This window comes from Erinaceus europaeus, chromosome 7 (genome assembly GCF_950295315.1).
Source record: "Erinaceus europaeus chromosome 7, mEriEur2.1, whole genome shotgun sequence".
NCBI lineage: Eukaryota > Metazoa > Chordata > Mammalia > Eulipotyphla > Erinaceidae > Erinaceus > Erinaceus europaeus.
The window spans coordinates 57,703,722-57,720,842 of NC_080168.1; the positions used below are offsets into that span (position 1 = coordinate 57,703,722).

Consider the following 17,121-nt stretch of genomic DNA (forward strand, 5'->3'; position numbering starts at 1 on the left):
CAATCTCACCTCAGAATTACCCATAATTATGGGTACAGTGACTTCTTTCTCCACTGACTGGTCAGCTAGCCAGATGCCCACCATGTCTAGGCAGCAGCCAGAGTTTTAAGTGAAGTGAAGCCCTGACTATCTCCTGAGTTGGAGGGTCTGTCCCAAATCACCCCCACCCCACATCTAAATGCAAGGAAAGTCATCTCCTGGTCTGCACAGAGTCTGTGGTACAGGCTTTATAGTTCTCAGGCAGAGGTGAACACAGTAAATAAGTTCGAGTGTATATAGTCTGGGAATGCAGAAAGGGAACTAACACCATCTGCTTCACTGATGTTACAAAGTACTTTTATAATGGGGAGTTCAATCCATGTGGGGGGCCCTGTGTTATACTGTGAACTGTATATATTGGTGTCATATCATTCCTGACGGCTGGGCTCATGCCTTATCAAGTACCCCCCATGTCATTTTATCATTTTAAGTTGTAATTGTCATTTAGAGAATGGATTTTTTTTTTAGTATAAAAAAAGGTCTGAAGGTAAAGGGGAAAAAAAAAGAAATAAAGTAAAATAAATACTAGCTATGTCCTCCCAATTTTCAGGACCTCTTCAGTGAAGACAGAGAAAGGCAGTGGTGTGAGCTGGGCTTGTAGTGCTCTGAAGACAACGTGTGAGTTTTCCAAAATCAAGTGGGAACAGAGAGAAGTCTGTTCTCGTCTCACTTAGTTCTGCTGCTTGGGTGTAAGAGGAAACTTATTTTAGCTGTCAGCCCAAATATATTGGTTAAATTATTACCATTTTACTTTAGAGGCAGCTGAGAAAATATACTCTAATTATTCCAAGTGACCACTGGATTCAAGACGTCTTTTCATTCATTAGTTATTAATGATTGGCCTTTGTAAGAAGAGGTGAGATTCTCTCTCACTTAATTAACATCTCCTTCCTAGAGGTGTCCTGAGGATTTCTGCCTGTGTGGTAATGAAGTTCAGTAGCCTGCTTTGAATTTCTCCATGGAAAAGATGCTATAAAAATTTAAAGTGAAAAATATACTGCTGCTAATAAGGATGTTGATCTTGAAATGCAATATGAAAACCAAAGGCTGGAAACTCAAAATTTGTTAGGACATGCTCTGAAGCTGTCATCTCTCCAGACCTGGGTGTCCAGCAGGGGTGGGTCTGGGGAGACTTGGATGGGAGATGCTGTAGGATGTGGTGTCGATGATTCAGTCGGTGGCCCTCTTCCATACCAATACAGCCCCAAGCCAACTCCCAGCTGGGCTGTGGAGCACGATGCTGTGGAGAATCCTCCATTGGAGGTGATGGAAGACTGAGGTTCCAACCACTTTTGCCTATTAAAAATTCTAGAACATTTTTATAAGGTTAAGGAAGTGCCCTTGTATTCTACAATCCAGTTCCAGATGAATAGCAATATCAACTTCATAGGGAGGCCTGGAAAAGAGAGAGAAAGAGAGAGGAGAGACTTGGAAATTTCAGGAGGATGACAAGCATTTCTATAGGAGAGAATTCAGACAGAAAGAACATATTATTTTATGGTATTTTAAGAAGTAACAGAACAAATCAAACAAATACAAACAACAACAATAACAAAAAAATACCTGTTTGAATGATTTTCATGCTAGGATATAACTATTTGTAAACAATTTTCAAAACCACACTGCTAATAAACTAATATAAATGTTAATTTCAGGGAACTCTATTATTTATATATGATGGTGGAATGGTATGTTTTTGACAGTTTCTCTGGGCTTTTCTTTAGCTCCTTTAATAACTTTTATTTGTGATAAGCAGTAGAGTAAGATAGAAATGTGAAATAAAGAGTGCTTTCATTTAGAACAACCAAAAAGCTTTACCTGATTCTCTTAGATTTGTATCAGCCATAGCTCCCATGTCTCTTACTTATGAGTACCCTTGATTTTCTGTATAATATATTCATCATTATTATAAAAACCTAGTATATAGTATACCTAGTATATTCTTAATGATGAGTAAACCAAGAAGCATAGAAAAGAAAAATAGATGAAGGAAAAATAAAGTCACTGGAAAGACCAGATCAAAGAGAGGAGAGTGATTGTCAGAGAAGACTTACAAATTCCTGCATTTATTTGAACTCACCACTTTTCTGAGGCAGAAGAACCACACTACTCCTCTCCATGCATCATTTACTATTCTTACTGAGCTCAAAATGCACACTTCTAGATTTTGGTTAAAGGAAATCATTGAGCTGAATCTTTGTATGTAATTTGCCATTTCTGTGGAAAGTTACCATAGCTCTGTGGTTCAAATAGAATGAAAAAAATGCCTCCCAGTTTGAGACTTAGAACAACTCAGATGAACAAATGTGGCCATTCCCTCTTGGTACCTGTCTGTGAGATACTGATCTATTGAGAAGCATAGAAAATGATTTCTCTTCTGAACTTCATATTAATGGGAAAGATAATGGACTTTAGTATTTGCAGTCTGTATTTGTCATATTGGGAGTAAATAATAGTTCTTTCCTATAGTTCCACCAGGTAACTTTTTAAACTGTTGTATTTGGACGTGTTTGTTATTCTTTTATTACATAGTTATTGTGTTTAAGTCAACCAAACATGCATGGTCACAAATGCCATTTGGTGGGTTGATGCCTTTGAGGAGGCAGGGATTAAGAGACAATGTAACACATAGCACTCCACTTTGTAAGATTCAATGTAGCTACAAGTAAAAAGAACACTGAAAATACAATTAGTCTCAGATAACCTAGTGCCAGTATTCTTCAGTTACCTTTACTTAAGGATTCAAACTACTGGGGGACGGGTGGTAGTACATCTAGTTCAGGGCACATATTATAATGCTGAAGGACCCAGGTTCTAAGCCCCCAGTCTCCACCTGCAGAGGGAAAGCTTTGTGAGTGGTGAAACAGTGTATAGGTGTCTCTGTCTGTCTCCTCTATCACTCCCTTCCCTCTAGATTTCTGACTGTCTACCCAATAGAAAAACAAAGATAATAAGAATTTTTTTTAAAAAAAAGGATCCAAACTACTTACTAATTGGATCACAGTATCAACAGAGCCTGAATCCAACTAAATTGTGGAGATTCTTGAGAAGCACTGAAATATCTGTGCCAGTGGTTTTATCTTTATCCAATTATGATGTTATTTTTTGTCACACCCATTCACATATGTTAGTGAATATTATTAATCATTCTGAAAGCAAAGAGTGGAACTATGTAAATCCTTTCACATATTCTTCTTTTTATTTTTTAGAAGAACAACTCTGAAATGGTCAAAATACTAAAACATTATGACTTATATTTTTGTTAATATATATTTCCCACTTATTTTACTTAACATGATATGCAGCAGTTACTTTAAAAATGAAAAGAATACCAATGTATGAATAACAGAGAAAACAGTTTTTTTTAAAAAAAATTTATTTATAAAAAGGAAACACTAACAAAAACCATAGGATAAGAAGGGTACAACTCCACACAGTTCCCACCACCAGAACTCCATATCGCATACCCTCCCCTGATAGATTTCCTATTCTTTGTCCCTCTCGGAGTATGAACCCAGGGTAATTATGGGGTGCAGAAGGTGGAAGCTGGCTTCTGTAATTGCTTCCCTGCTGAACATGGACGTTGACAGGTCAATCCATACTTCTAGCCTGCGTCTCTCTTTCCCTATTGTGGCAGGGTCTCTGGGGAAGTGGAGTTCCAGGACACATTGCTGGGGTTGTCTGCCCAGGGAAGTCTGTTTGGCATCATGCTAGCATCTGGAATCTGGTGGCTGAAAGAAGAGTTAACATATAAAGTCAAACAAGCAAAAAATACACAACAGTCTGTAGTAGTCTGTAGTGAGTCAGTATAAAGTTCATAATGAAATAGTGTCTACTTAGACTTAGATACCCTCCTTACCTACTTCCTATTATAGTTCTCTCACTCACTCCAAAGCTAACCTTATCAAAGCAAGGACTGCAAACGCTGAATAAGGGCAAGAGACTGGCATACTTTAAGGATGACTCTTTAGTCACTATCAGGTCACTCCATCAGCTGGGGCCTTAATCAGGGAGTCCCGAGATTCCCAAACAGACATGATGGGCCTAGACCTCGAATAAATCCCTCCATCCATTGTCATGCTACACCTGAGGAAGATGGGTCGATATTGGGACACCATGGAATGTTCCTACTTATGACCACAGAATGTGAGCTCAGATCTACAGGGATGCAGAGGTCACAAAGGCTCCTAAGCTGAATATGGGCCCCAGATCACATTAAATTGATGAGGTTTACAGTCAACAATATTTATACCCCTTTCCCATATTAGGGAGCTACTGTTTTCCCTGATCCAGCTTTCTGGTCCTTTTTCCAGCTATGACATCATCTCCCTAGACAATAACTTGGATCCACCTGCATATCAGATTTCAGGCTCAGGGGAAAAAAGAAAAAGAAAAAAAAAAAGTATAGCTGCAGGCCCTTTGGAATACAACTAAAATATGCCTACTAGCTATCTACAAAATGGAGGATCCCCCCAACTCTTCATCTGCACTATTCCAGCCATAGGCCCATAATTGGTCAACAATGTGTTTAGCTTTGTATGCTAACTCTTTTCAGTCACCAGGTTCCAGATGCTAGCATGATGCCAACCAGACTTCCCTGGACAGACAACCCCACCAATGTGTCCTGGAGCTCCAACTCCCCAGAGCCCTTCCCCACTAGGGAAAGAGAGACGCAGGCTAGGAGTATGGATCAACCTGTCAACGCCCATGTTCAGCAGGGAAGCAATTACAGAAGTCAGACCTTCCACCTTCTGTGTCCCACAATGACCTTGGGTCCATACTCCCAGAGTGTTAAAGAATAGGAAAGCTATCAGGGGAGGGGATCTCTACAGAGTTCTGGTGGTGGGAATTGTACCCCTCCTATCCTATGGTTTAGTCAATGTTTCCTTTTTATAAACAATAAAAAAAAGCAAAAACAAATTGTTGACTAATTATGAACCTAACGGCTAAATGACATGCTCAAGCACATCAGTAAACAATTCTATTATACACATGATGTGAAGCTCAAGGACCTGCATAAGGATCCCAGTTTGAGCCCCTGGCTCCCCACCAGCAAGGGGTTCACTTCACTGGCGGTGAAGCAGGTCTGCAGGTGTCTATCTTTCTCTCCCCCTCTATGCCTTCCCTCCTCTCTCAATTTCTCTCTGTCCTATCAAACAACAATAAGAATAACAAGGGAGCTGGACAGTGGTGCAGTAGGTTAAGCGCACATGGTGTGAAGCACAAAGACCCATCACGATCCCGGTTCACCCCTGGCTTCCCACCTGCAGGGGAGTCATTTCACAGGTGGTGGGTGAAGCAGGTCTGCAGGTGTCTGTCTTTCTCTCACCCTCTCTGTTTTCCCCTCCTCTCTCCATTTCTTTCTGTCCTATTCAACAACAGTGACAGCAACAACAATAATAGTAACAACAAAGGCGATAAATAACAAGGGCAACAAAAGGGAAAAATGAATGAAGTTTTTTTAAAAAAAAAAGAATAACAAGAACAATAAGAACAACAACAATGATAAACAATAAGGGCAACAAAGGGAAAAAATTCTAAAAAAATTTTTTGATCAAGTGAGAAATTTGGTGACCTCTATTTCTTATATAATTCAGATTAATTAGTGGATGCATATATTAATTTATAGCAAGATAAAAATGACACAGTCAGCAGTCCAGAATCCCAGCCCTGGACACTAGGAGGACTGTCAATGTTGTCTGTCTTCCTTTCTAACTGAAGAAGTCAGCCTGGAGCAGTGAAACCCCAACACAAACAAGGAAAGCAAAGATTCACAGAAGTTAGGTTCTGAGGCTTTTCCTGTTTTATGAACTTAAGCAAATCTTTATCATTCTGGGCCTTGATATCTTTTTGTATGAAATAGAGACAGTAATGTAAGCATCACTGATATCACATACATTGTGAAGATTAATTAGGATAATAAATATAAAATTACTCTCACAGAGGCAAATCACAGTATAGATATTTGCACTGGGATATTTCCAGAATTGCATAATTTATTCATTTTATGAGTTTTGAATCCACTTTATAATTTCATTCTATTTTTAAACATGCCTTCTATTTATGTTAGTCATAAATGAAAAGAATAATGGGCAATGGATTACTGGTGGTTGATTTTCAGGGTAAATTATCTGCATCTCTTTTTATCTCTACATCCTTTACTTAATTCTATGCATTCAGCTGATTTTCTCCAAAATTATAAGTAAATTCACTTCATTGACCTTTATAAATGCTAGTTTTAGATAAAAAAGGATTAAATTGACCCATCACAGATGTTTTTGGGATTCTGCTATATGTACGTGCACATCTGTCTATATGCATACAACTACCTGCATATGTATATCTATATATGTATCTTTATGCATATACCCCATGTTATTTATTGTGTTTGCTGTTTTCATATCACATTGTTCAGGCTCTTTGGTTTGATTTGACTCTATGGCCTACTCTCATGGCCCATGATTTCTTTCTCCTATATCACTATCAATCTTTATCTATCTATCTATCTATCTATCTATCTATCTATCTATCTATCTATCTACATCTGTTGTCTAGGCATTCCACTATTACATCCACATGGTACTTGTATGCTGTTGTAACTTTTGAGAGTAAAGGTAAAAATCAAGCTAACATTTCAGTAGCAGAACTTTAAAAGATACGGACTACATTGTAATTTCCTTTTATTAAGCAACCTCAGACTTCTCTCTATAAATATATTCTAATTGAAAATGAAATTCATCTGTAAGCTCTTGTACTTTAGAATGGTCTGCAAATCAGTAGAAAGGGGGTATTGGCTCATGAAATTAATAAGAATTCAGTCTTAGTTTCTTGTAATTTACTGAGGCACTGAATCAATCTTTATTTCTTCTCCTATCTCCAATGTAGATTTTTTTCATACTATTTTATATTTCTTTTAGATCTTAGTGAGATCAGTTCATTTTCTAGAAATAGTAATTGAGGTGTTCTTCTAATAGAGAGACCCATACTTGTATACTTTAGTAAGTACAGACTGCAATTCATTGATTTTGATGATGCTACTGAAAATTCCCACACTCTTCCCCTATTTTAAGCTCTCTCCTTGCTTTATACCTGGAAACAAACTATTTAAGTTCTTTGATTTTCTTATACCATTATTGTATGGCTCTGCCCAGAGTCCAGCAGAAGAGAATTTCTGCTTTGTGTTTAAATTAAAATGAATGTTTGTTTTTAAGTAATTAGACACAAAAGCAAACTGTTAATACAGTTTCTGTCTTAGGCATTTACTAATGTGTTGCTTATATTTTTCAGATTAGGATTTTTTTTTTCAGATTAGAATTCTTTTAAAAGTAATTAGTACTTAGAGTAGGGAACCAAAGTAAAAACCCTGTGGTGAGGGGGAGGGTGGACATTCGGCTTCCCTGGGCGGCAGGGGGTCCATGAGTGGGAGGGGACACAGTCTTTTGGTGATGGGAATGGTGTACATAGGTACACTCCTATTAAATTGTAGTCATATAAATCACTATTTAACTAATATTAGAGGGGAAAATTGATTGTATGTCTCGAACTTTTTAAAACACAGACTGAGTCTTTTTAATACATAGGCTGAGTCTTTGATATGTTGACTCTCTCAAAAGCCTAGACCAGGGAGAACAGAAGCAACCGGTGGCACAGCTATATACAAGATGTTGGGTATTGTACAGCAAATCTTAACAAAGGGACTTTTCAAAGCTAACCCAATTACCAAGTAATGTGATGATAACAATAACTATGCATTGTCTTCTTGAACCCTAAGACAGCAGGAATCTCACATTTCCAGTATAGAGCCTATATTTCCTCCAGTCCTGGAACCTTAGGGTGGGGCGCACTTTCCTGCATGCTTATCTCAATTCATATCAAATAATATTGCTATATACTCCTGCCCCTATGAGTAGTTTATATAAATATTTTCTAAAACAGCTTTGCTTGTTTGATTTGTTTTCTATAACTCTCTTTTGGGCAACAGTCATTAAATCAGGATTTAGAGATCTTTCCATTCGAGTAGTTATATGTAAAAATGTGTGGTAGTGTTCCTTAATATAGATCATAATAAGACAATCAGTATTTAAACAATGTATTGAGATACAACTGACATATAGTATACTAGTTTAAGTGTGTAGTGTCAAGATTTCATATTTGTATATACTGCAAAATGGTTTATATGTATCATAAAATGATCTACTGTACTTAGAACATCTCATGACAGGTTGTTACAAACTTTTTTTTTGTGGTAAGGATTTTTTTTTTAATTTTAAATTTCTTTATTGGGGAATTAATATTTTACATTTGACAATAAATACAATAGTTTGTACATGCATAACATTTATCAGTTTTCCATATAACAATACGACCCCCACTAGGTCCTCTATCATCCTTTTTGGACCTGTATTCCCCCCACACACACACCCATCATAGAGTTTTTTACTTTGGTAAAACAATGGCCCAATTTGAGATCTGGGGGTATGATGTCTCCAGTTCTATTCTTTCTTCTCAAGATTGTTTTAACAATTCTAGGTCTTTTCTTGTTCCAGATAAAATTTGTAGCATTTGTTCTATTTTCCCAAAAAATGTGATTGGGCTCTTGATGGGGATAGCATTAAAATTGTAGATGACAGGGGTCGGGCGGTGGTGCAGTGGGTTAAGCGCATGTGGCGCAAAGCGCAGGGACCGGCATAAGAATCCCGGTTCGAGCCCCCAGCTCCCCACCTACAGGGGAGTCGCTTCACAGGCGGTGAAGCAGGTCTGCAGGTGTCTATCTTTCTCTCCCCTTCTCTGTCTTCCCCTCCTCTCTCCATTTCTCTCTGTCCTATCCAACAACGAATTGCGTCAACAAGGGCAATTCTTCTTCTTCTTCTTCTTCTAGCGTTTGCCCTTCTTCCGTAGCCAGTCAACAGCGTCAGGTTGAGCCTGATGTAAAGTTTCGAGACCTCCTTTGAATCTGGACAGGTGGCAGTCATTGACTATGTGGGTCATAGTCTGTCTGTAGCCGCAGGGGCAGTTCGGGTCATCTCTGGCTCCCCAGCGATGGAACATAGCGGTGCACCGGCCATGGCCTGTTCGATAACAAGGGCAATAATAATAACCACAATGAAGCTACAACAAGGGCAACAAAAGGGGGGAAAAAAAAGGCCTCCAGGAGCGGTGGATTCATGGTACAGGTACCGAGCCCAGCAATAACCCTGGAGGGGGAAAAAAAAATTGTAGATGACTCTGGGTAGTATATTCATTTTGATGATGTTAATTCTTCCAACCCATGAACATGGAATATCTCTCCAATTCTTTGTGTCTTTTTCTGTTTCCTTGAGTAGTGACTTATAATTTTTAGTATACAAGTCTTTCACTTCTTTTGTTAGTTTTTTTTTTTTTAATTTCTTCATTGGTGAATTAATGTTTTACATTCGACAGTAAATACAATAGTTTGTATATGCATCACATTTCTCAGTTTTCCATATAACAATACAACCCCCTTTAGGTCCTCTGTTTTTCTTGGATCTGTATTCCCCCACCCCACACCACCCCAGAGTCTTTTACTTTGGTGCAATACACCAATTCCAGTTGAGGTTCTACTTGTTTTCTCTTCTGATCTTGTTTTTCAGCTTCTGCCTGAGAGTGAGATCATCCCATATTCATCCTTCTGTTTCTGACTTATTTCACTTAACAAGAATTTTTCAAAGTCCATCCAAGATCAACTGAAAACAATGAAGTCACCATTTTTATAGCTGAGTAGTATTCCATTGTGTATATATACCACAACTTGCTCAGCCACTCATCTGTTGTTGGACACCTGGGTTACTTCCAGGTTGTGGCTATTACTGTGGTAAGGATTTTTAAGATCCACTGTCTTAGTAACTTCCAAATAATTAATATATATTCCTAGTAGGTAGTGAAGAATGACAGGCTACATTATGGGGTGTAAGATTTTTGAATTTCATAAGCTTCCCATTAGTGTAAGTACATTTGACAAAGTGCAATGATATGCAAAGGGGTTAATGTCTAGATACTTTCCATGAAGCACTAATGAAGACACATTCATTAGATTTACCTTGCAGAGAATCTTATCCAGGCAAATATGAATTTTTATTTCTGTTCACACTTTTATTAATACATTTTTCATATTATTTAACTGCATCATCATTTCCTTGATTAGGGAATCATCGCTATCCATAGAAAAACAGCAGTTTTTATTTCTGTGTGACTACTCAATGTCCACTTTATGTATTGGGCCTTGTTGTATTTAATGTGCTCCACTAAATACAGGGTTAGCCCCTTCTTTCAGTTAGTGGCACACTGATGCTTCTGTGAGACAAAGGCTTTGCTTCTCTAATATAATTGCATGCTTCAAAGATGCCTTTATTCAACATATGGTCATACTTTTTTTTCAGTCATAAAACTACATTCTTTTATTTATTTTTTCAGTTACTTTCAATATGTCTACTCTCAAAAGTAATAAGGCAACTGGAACAAAGAAAATTAAGTCTAAAATACCCTTCATGAAACCTTTCCTTTTCACTTTATGTTTTCAGTCTTTGATTTTAATACACTATGTGTGATATCAGTGGGTATTGGCATAATTTGATAGACAATGATTTTTCACTCTGAGGTATCTGAGGCAGGTAGGCTCTTGTCTATGAATCACATGTTTAAAATGAAACTCAGGAGTATGCGTGTATGTATTCATGCATGCATGCCTGTATGTATGCACTAGGGGGCTCATTTGTCTTTGGCAAAGACACTACTGACTGTTCCCTTAATTATTAAACAGATGGTGCCCACTGCCACTGACTAGATGTCCAACTTGTTCTCCATAGGGCATCACATTTCTGGGCATGTGATGGAGAGGCTGTAGCATCTCAGAGCTATTTATGCCATAATATTAATATCAATGCTTGCCTCTAAGCAGAGCAGGTTCCTATTGCAGGATGTTCCATGACATGGCAGAGTTTAAGATTTAAGCCATCTTTTCCCCCTCCTTACCCAAGAAAATTAAATGTAGTTCAAGTATCTTCTTTTGGCTTTTCTTTATACTGTTTCATATCTCTACACAAAATGTAGTGGCATATTGAACCAATTATTTAGATGCTCCTGGCTGTAAACATACTCTAACCTGGAATGTCAGGATAATTTAGACAAAATTGGGTTATTAATATTATTTGGGTAGACCGATGACTTCTAAGGTGGTAGCCATATTGAAAATGAACAAGCATGTATCAGTATATTCCTGTTCCAAAAACAAAAAGTAGATCCTAGGAAACATTAAAGGAATTTTTTAAAGACCATCTAGTAGATATAGAATTATTTTCACAACTTAAAATTATATCTTTAAAGATGTCCTTTTAGTTTTGCAGATACCACATTACATCCTGTAAACATTAGCAAAGGGAACAGTGTTTGGGGGTACTGGGACAACAGGACAAGCTTCTGTGCTGTGCCATCTCTCACTCTTTGTCTATGAAAAAGTTGGCCTGCAGTGAGTGGTGAAATTGGGTATGTGCTCTTTCCAACACACACACACACACACACACACACACACACACACACACACACACACACACACACACACACACGGCTAATTCTAAGTGTTTTTTATTTTTTGTCATGATAGTATTCCATAATCCTTGAAACACAGTCTATCTTAGATCTGTCCCCACCTTACCCCACTCCTTGGATTAGAAAGAATAATAATCATTTCTGATAGACTGGGTTTCTGCCAAGATTTTAGTTACTAATGTCAGTGTAATTGCCATCTACCAACTGCATGGCTAGTTTACAATACAATTTTTAAAAGTAGCTCCCCACCCCTCAATTAGCGATCCCATATTTAATAGTACTCTAGGTGTCCAGGTAACTTACTGAGTTACCATTATTTGACCAACAAGACACACTTGAGTTCTCTGTCAAAGAGACCAAGACTTCACCAGCCCACCTAAAATGGGTTTGCTGTAGTCACTGACTTGGTAAACAGGAACATCTCTGAATGTAGAGATGGGGAGTATCTCTGAATGCAGAAATGGGAAAGCAGAGGTTGGGGTATCTTTTAAAATGACAGTGTCCCACCCAGCACAATGTCTTCTGTCTTCCCCCACCAAAAAAAAAAAAAGCAAGCAAGCAAGGAGGGAACCCAGCTTGAGGCTCAGCCTTTGACCCCATGTCCTCTGCTGCTGCGGGCAGGCTTGCTTGCTGTACAGTGGACCAGCCTCCCCACCTTTTAAGCAGCTTGTAAGGTAGGGTGTGCAGCCCCTCCTGGGGAATGATAGGCCTGAGCAGCTCCGCCTCCCGGGAGGGGAGGCTGGGACAGCTTTCCTGGGGAATTTTCTTAATGAAAAAAATTAAAAAAAAGGAAAAAAATTCGCTCACTCCAGTTGCCTGCCTTTTAAAATAGTCCTTTCCTCGTCTCCCTCCACCAAAACTGCAAATCACCACCAACCTAGCACCAAAAAGATGGGGGGTGCGGGTGAGGTGGAGAAAGAGCAAGTCTCATTCTCTCCTCTTCACCCTCCGTTCTTCTGAGTCTCTCTCCCTTCCCCTCCCTCCCTCCCCTTTCCTCCAGAGAGGCAGTCGCTGGTCTCTGGACCAAGCCTCCCTCCGACGGGGCCTTCGGCAACTTCTCGGTTCCTTCTCGGCCCTCTTTCCTAGTTTCTCCACCCTTTGCCATGCTCCGGATCGACAGGCACTGGGAGGGCTTCGCTTTCTGCCTCGGGGAATGGCGGTCAGCTGTCTGGGGCCGCGAGGGGGAGACTCGGCGGAGGTTAGGGAAAGAGTGATAGAGAAAGAGCCGCGGGAACGGAGAGAAGGGGGCCCGCGACTACTACACCGGGGATGGCCCCGACCTCTCCCCGTGCCCCCGACCCTTCCTGCCGCCTCTGCCTGGGTGCAGCGCGCGCTGGGGGCCACCTCTAGCGCCCCTGAGTCGGAAGAGACCCCGGAGGACCTAAGTGGGGAGGGGGAGGGAGGAGCAGAGCATTTCTGAAAGCTCGGCGGAGAGAGCTGAGGAGGAAGTCTTGGGGCGCTCGCTTGCCTCTGGAAGCGCCGGTGTCTCCGGAGCAGCTAGCCTTCTCCAGGAGTTTGCTAGAAAGAGGCAACTTTTCAGCGGCTCGTGAGCCCCGGGAGAAAGGCGTGTGCAGAGGGTGGGACTGGAGCGAACACACACAGAGACAGACACACACACTGTGTGTGAGCGCATGTGGGGGCGCCCGGAGGGCCTGGGGGACCCCGCGCGGAGGACGCACCATGGCCGAACCCCGCCGGTCTTCCCGCGGCAGGGGGCGCGCAGCCTCGGCGCGGCGGCGGGACTCAGGCAGCTTCTGGGGGGATCTGGCGCCGCGGCCGCCACGGGGCTCCGGGAAACTTTCCTGGGCGCTGCTTGCGGGCTCCCTGTCCTTGCTGCTGGCGCGGCCCGTCTGCGGAGAGGTCGCCAGTGACCTGGAGCCCAGGAAGGAGGCGGCGGGCGCGGAGGAGGAGGAAGCGGCCCCCGGAGCAGAAGGGGGCGTCTTTCCCGGGCCTCGGGGAGGCGCTCCCGGGGGCGGCGCGCCGCTCAGCCCCTGGCTGCAGCCCTCGGCGCTGCTCTTCAGTCTCCTGTGTGCCTTCTTCTGGATGGGCTTGTGCCTCCTGCGCACCGGGGTGCGCCTGCCTGTGGCCGTCGCGCTGCTGGCCGCCTGCTGCGGGGGGGAAGCGCTCGTCCAGCTGGGGCTGGGCGTTGGGGACGAACACTTGCTCTCCTTCCCCGCCGCGGGGGTGGTGCTCAGCTGTTTGGCCGCGGCGACATGGCTGGTGCTGAGGCTGCGGCTGCGGCTGGGCGTCCTCATGTTCGCCTTGACTAGCGCAGTCAGGACAGTGGCCCTCCTTTCCTTAGAGAGGTTCAAGGTCGCCTGGAGACCTTACCTGGCGTACTTGGCCGGCGCGCTGGGACTTCTCCTGGCCAGGTACGCGGAGCAGATCCTGCTGCCTGCAGCGGCTCCGAGGGAACCTCTTGGGTTTCCGCAGGTCTCCGGGGTCAGGGAAGACCCCCCGGTGTTGAAGAGGAGACGGCGGTCCAGCTCCGTGGTGTCCGCCGAGATGTCGGGCTGCGGTGGCAAGTCGCACCGGAGGACCTCGCTGCCCTGCATACCCAGGGAACAGGTACGCACGGCTGCTCGCCTCCCAGGCGCGCTTGGGACGTTGGGGGGGGGGGCTGTACCCCCCAAAATGGGGTCACTTCAGACTCACTACAAACCATCAGGGGACCCCCCCCCCCCAGCCGTGTTTTGTGATTTGACAGAGGATAAGGATTAACTAGAAAGCTAGCAGAGGCTTGCCCACAGAGAGACCAGCTTTCCAGATCGATTACACCTGGTCGGTGCCTTCCCTGATGCTTTCAGTCCTCGGAGCAGACTTGCCTGTTAACAAAAATTGTCAAATGGAGTTTAGTGTTTTTTTTCTTTTTCTTTAAGAAGTGGGTGATTTTTCTTTAAACACGTGTACTTCTTCCAGATTTCTTTACTTCAGCTTTTATAAAGTAAGTGCGTGCGTGTGTGGGGGGGGGAGAGGGAGAGAGAGAAACATTTTTGAAACTCAGTACAAACATTTTAGAGCAAAGTAAGGAATGCCTGAAAGAGAGGTGTTGACACACACACCTTCTGGTTTTGCAGTAAGTTTGCCTTTTCGAAGCGCAGTTTGTTTTTGTAATGTCACTGAGAGCACAGTGTTATATGCTCATGTGTTTTGTATCACAATCATAAACTTCAGTTTGGGAGACAGTAGGTCAGAGTTGTGGACTGTGCTTAGTGGGAAATAACGTATCTCTGGAATGTGTACATACTTGGAGATTTTGAATATCAAGTGGACTGATGCAGGGTGTACAGAAAAGACTAATTCAGGGGAATATTTCTAAGATTGTTAGTGGAAAAAGAATCAGAAAGGAAGGAAAAGTAAAGAGCAGTGAATAAAGGTGTCTTAGTTGAGTTTTGGGGATGGACCACTAAGCATTGTTTCAAAACTATAGATACAATTGTTTAAAAGAACATAAAAGAATAAATCATAATTTTAAATACATGATGTATCTGAAAAGGCCTAAGTGCTCACCCCTGCTCCAAACAGATGTGACACTTGCGGGTGGGAGTGGAGCACTGGTTCTGTGTGGCAAGTGGAAAGTTACACTTCTCCCATCTAGATACATGCCTATAACGGTGCTAGTAGGGAGCTAGAGATGTAGTCAGCCTTTCCTCTTTCGTGGATAATCATTTAGGTGTTTCTAAGAATTAGCAGTCACCATATGGTGTGGGTGGTTAGTTTGTTTCTGAAGTAGAGCTGACTATACAGAATGTGTTTGTTTAATATTATTCAGGAGGATAGATGACAGCATCATTGTCACTGTGCTTATTTTCAAATAAAGCCAACTTTTATTGATACTGTTTACTCCAAAAGTAAAGTTAAAAACAGGCCATGAACAGATACTTATGTTATTCTAGTGATTTGCAAATTGCCCTATCAAAAGTATATAAGGGTAAATCAATTACAGAAATACAATTGAATTTTTTCTTGACAGCTATAGGAAGGAATGTCTCTTTGTTTTAAATGAAAGCACTTTTAGCTTAATTTATGGTTAGGAAGTACTTTAATTTATATGTAAATGTGATGTGATCATTGTTGAACTGAACCATGATTTCTAAGGAAATCTGTGATTTAATCATAAATAGCTTGCTATTGAATTAATACCATTTAGCCTCTGCAATTAAATTTCTGAAAATTCACATTAACATATAGATGTTAAGGAGTTAAAGGTGAATTTGAGATGGAAGGTGTTTAGTTAGGCTAAGTAGCCAGCAGTACTAATCAACCCACACACAGTGTTATTGGTTTTCTCTGATTTGAATTAATAAATTGAGAGTTTGGATTATCAGCAAGCTTAAAAGAAAATAAATGGGCATTGCATTTTTAAATGTTTTGTTGATTAATGCTGTTGAAATACATGTTTGTAAACTCTTTTGGCCATTGTCTTTGGTTACTATGTTTAAAAAGGTTTTGTTTGTGAAGAATATCCTAAAGTAATAGACTTTGTCTTTGGCTGATGGAAAAACAAGGTTACCTATAGCACAAATTAAGATCCTTGACATTTTAATGAGGACATGGGTGAGTGTGTGTGTATTACTGAAGACTACGTTTTATATGACCTATTAAAGTGTTGTTCAGCTTTGTTGTGGGGAGTGAGTGGGAACTAATGTAGGGTAGTACCTTACATGATTGGGCAGTGGCCCATATCTTTCTCTACCCCTGGGAAAAGTTCAGGAGCTGTACAGTAAATGGCCTGTTTCATCATAAGGAAACACTTGTGATTAAGGGTGCAAAGTGTATCTCTGTCATCTGCATACTTTACGAAGTCAAGAATCACACAATAACTATAGTTCAAATGTAACACACCTGAATGCTTCCTGATTAGAAGTTATTAAAAAAAAAGTCCTCAAGACAACATTCAGGTGGCAACAAGTGATTTTTGAATTAAGCTTTAAAATAAGGTCTCAGAGTCAGCAAAGGTCTCTTGAGAATGTATTTGAATTTTGCTCATTGTGAGGTTTAAAGGTGAAGGGATTTCAACCCCCTACCCCACATATGAGTGATAGTAGCTACTCTACTCGCTTATGTATTATCTCTCTCCAGTGATTCTCAATTCTAAAGGTTCAAAGAGAATAGGTGATAAACTTTCTTAAGACACACAACCAGCAGATAAATAGCCTTCCTTCCCATCTGCCCTACCTTCCTTCTCCCTTCCTTTCCAAACCATGATTAAGTCTGTAGAGTGGATATTTCATCTGGAATTGAGTTTTGCAGAGCTGATAATAAAGATGACCTCAGGCAAAGAAAGGACAAGTAAGTCTAGTATAGAGTCATAAAATTCATCAGACTTTTGTCTCTATATGTGAATGCATCTTTTCATCTTATCAGAAGAAAACCTGTAGCATTTGCTGAGTTTTTAGTTCACTTAGGCTGGCCCTGTATCCTTAGTACTGGAGTTAGATTTGCAGATCTGTATGTCAAAGTGTACTTTCTTGAATGGTGGTGTTAGATAAAGCAGATATTTCTATTAAGCTGTGTATA

General features: G+C 41.1%; 1 protein-coding gene and 1 long non-coding RNA gene across 2 annotated transcripts in view; one reads left to right on the top strand and one right to left on the bottom strand.

Moving 5' to 3' along the window:
• Positions 1 to 852: 852 nt before the first annotated feature.
• LOC132539421 (uncharacterized) lies at positions 853 to 13,412 on the bottom strand. Its single transcript, XR_009550704.1, has 3 exons — positions 13,281 to 13,412; positions 2,768 to 2,872; positions 853 to 1,435 (listed from the first exon to the last, which is right to left on the bottom strand). It is a non-coding gene; the product is annotated as an uncharacterized LOC132539421 (long non-coding RNA).
• The window catches only part of PDE3A (phosphodiesterase 3A), a 352,467-nt gene continuing 347,338 nt past the window's right edge, over positions 11,993 to 17,121 (top strand). Inside the window, exon 1 of the mRNA XM_060194472.1 lies at positions 11,993 to 14,169. Within this exon, the coding sequence (XP_060050455.1) occupies positions 13,282 to 14,169 (888 nt within the window). The 5' untranslated portion in view covers positions 11,993 to 13,281. The remainder of the gene's footprint in view (positions 14,170 to 17,121) is intronic.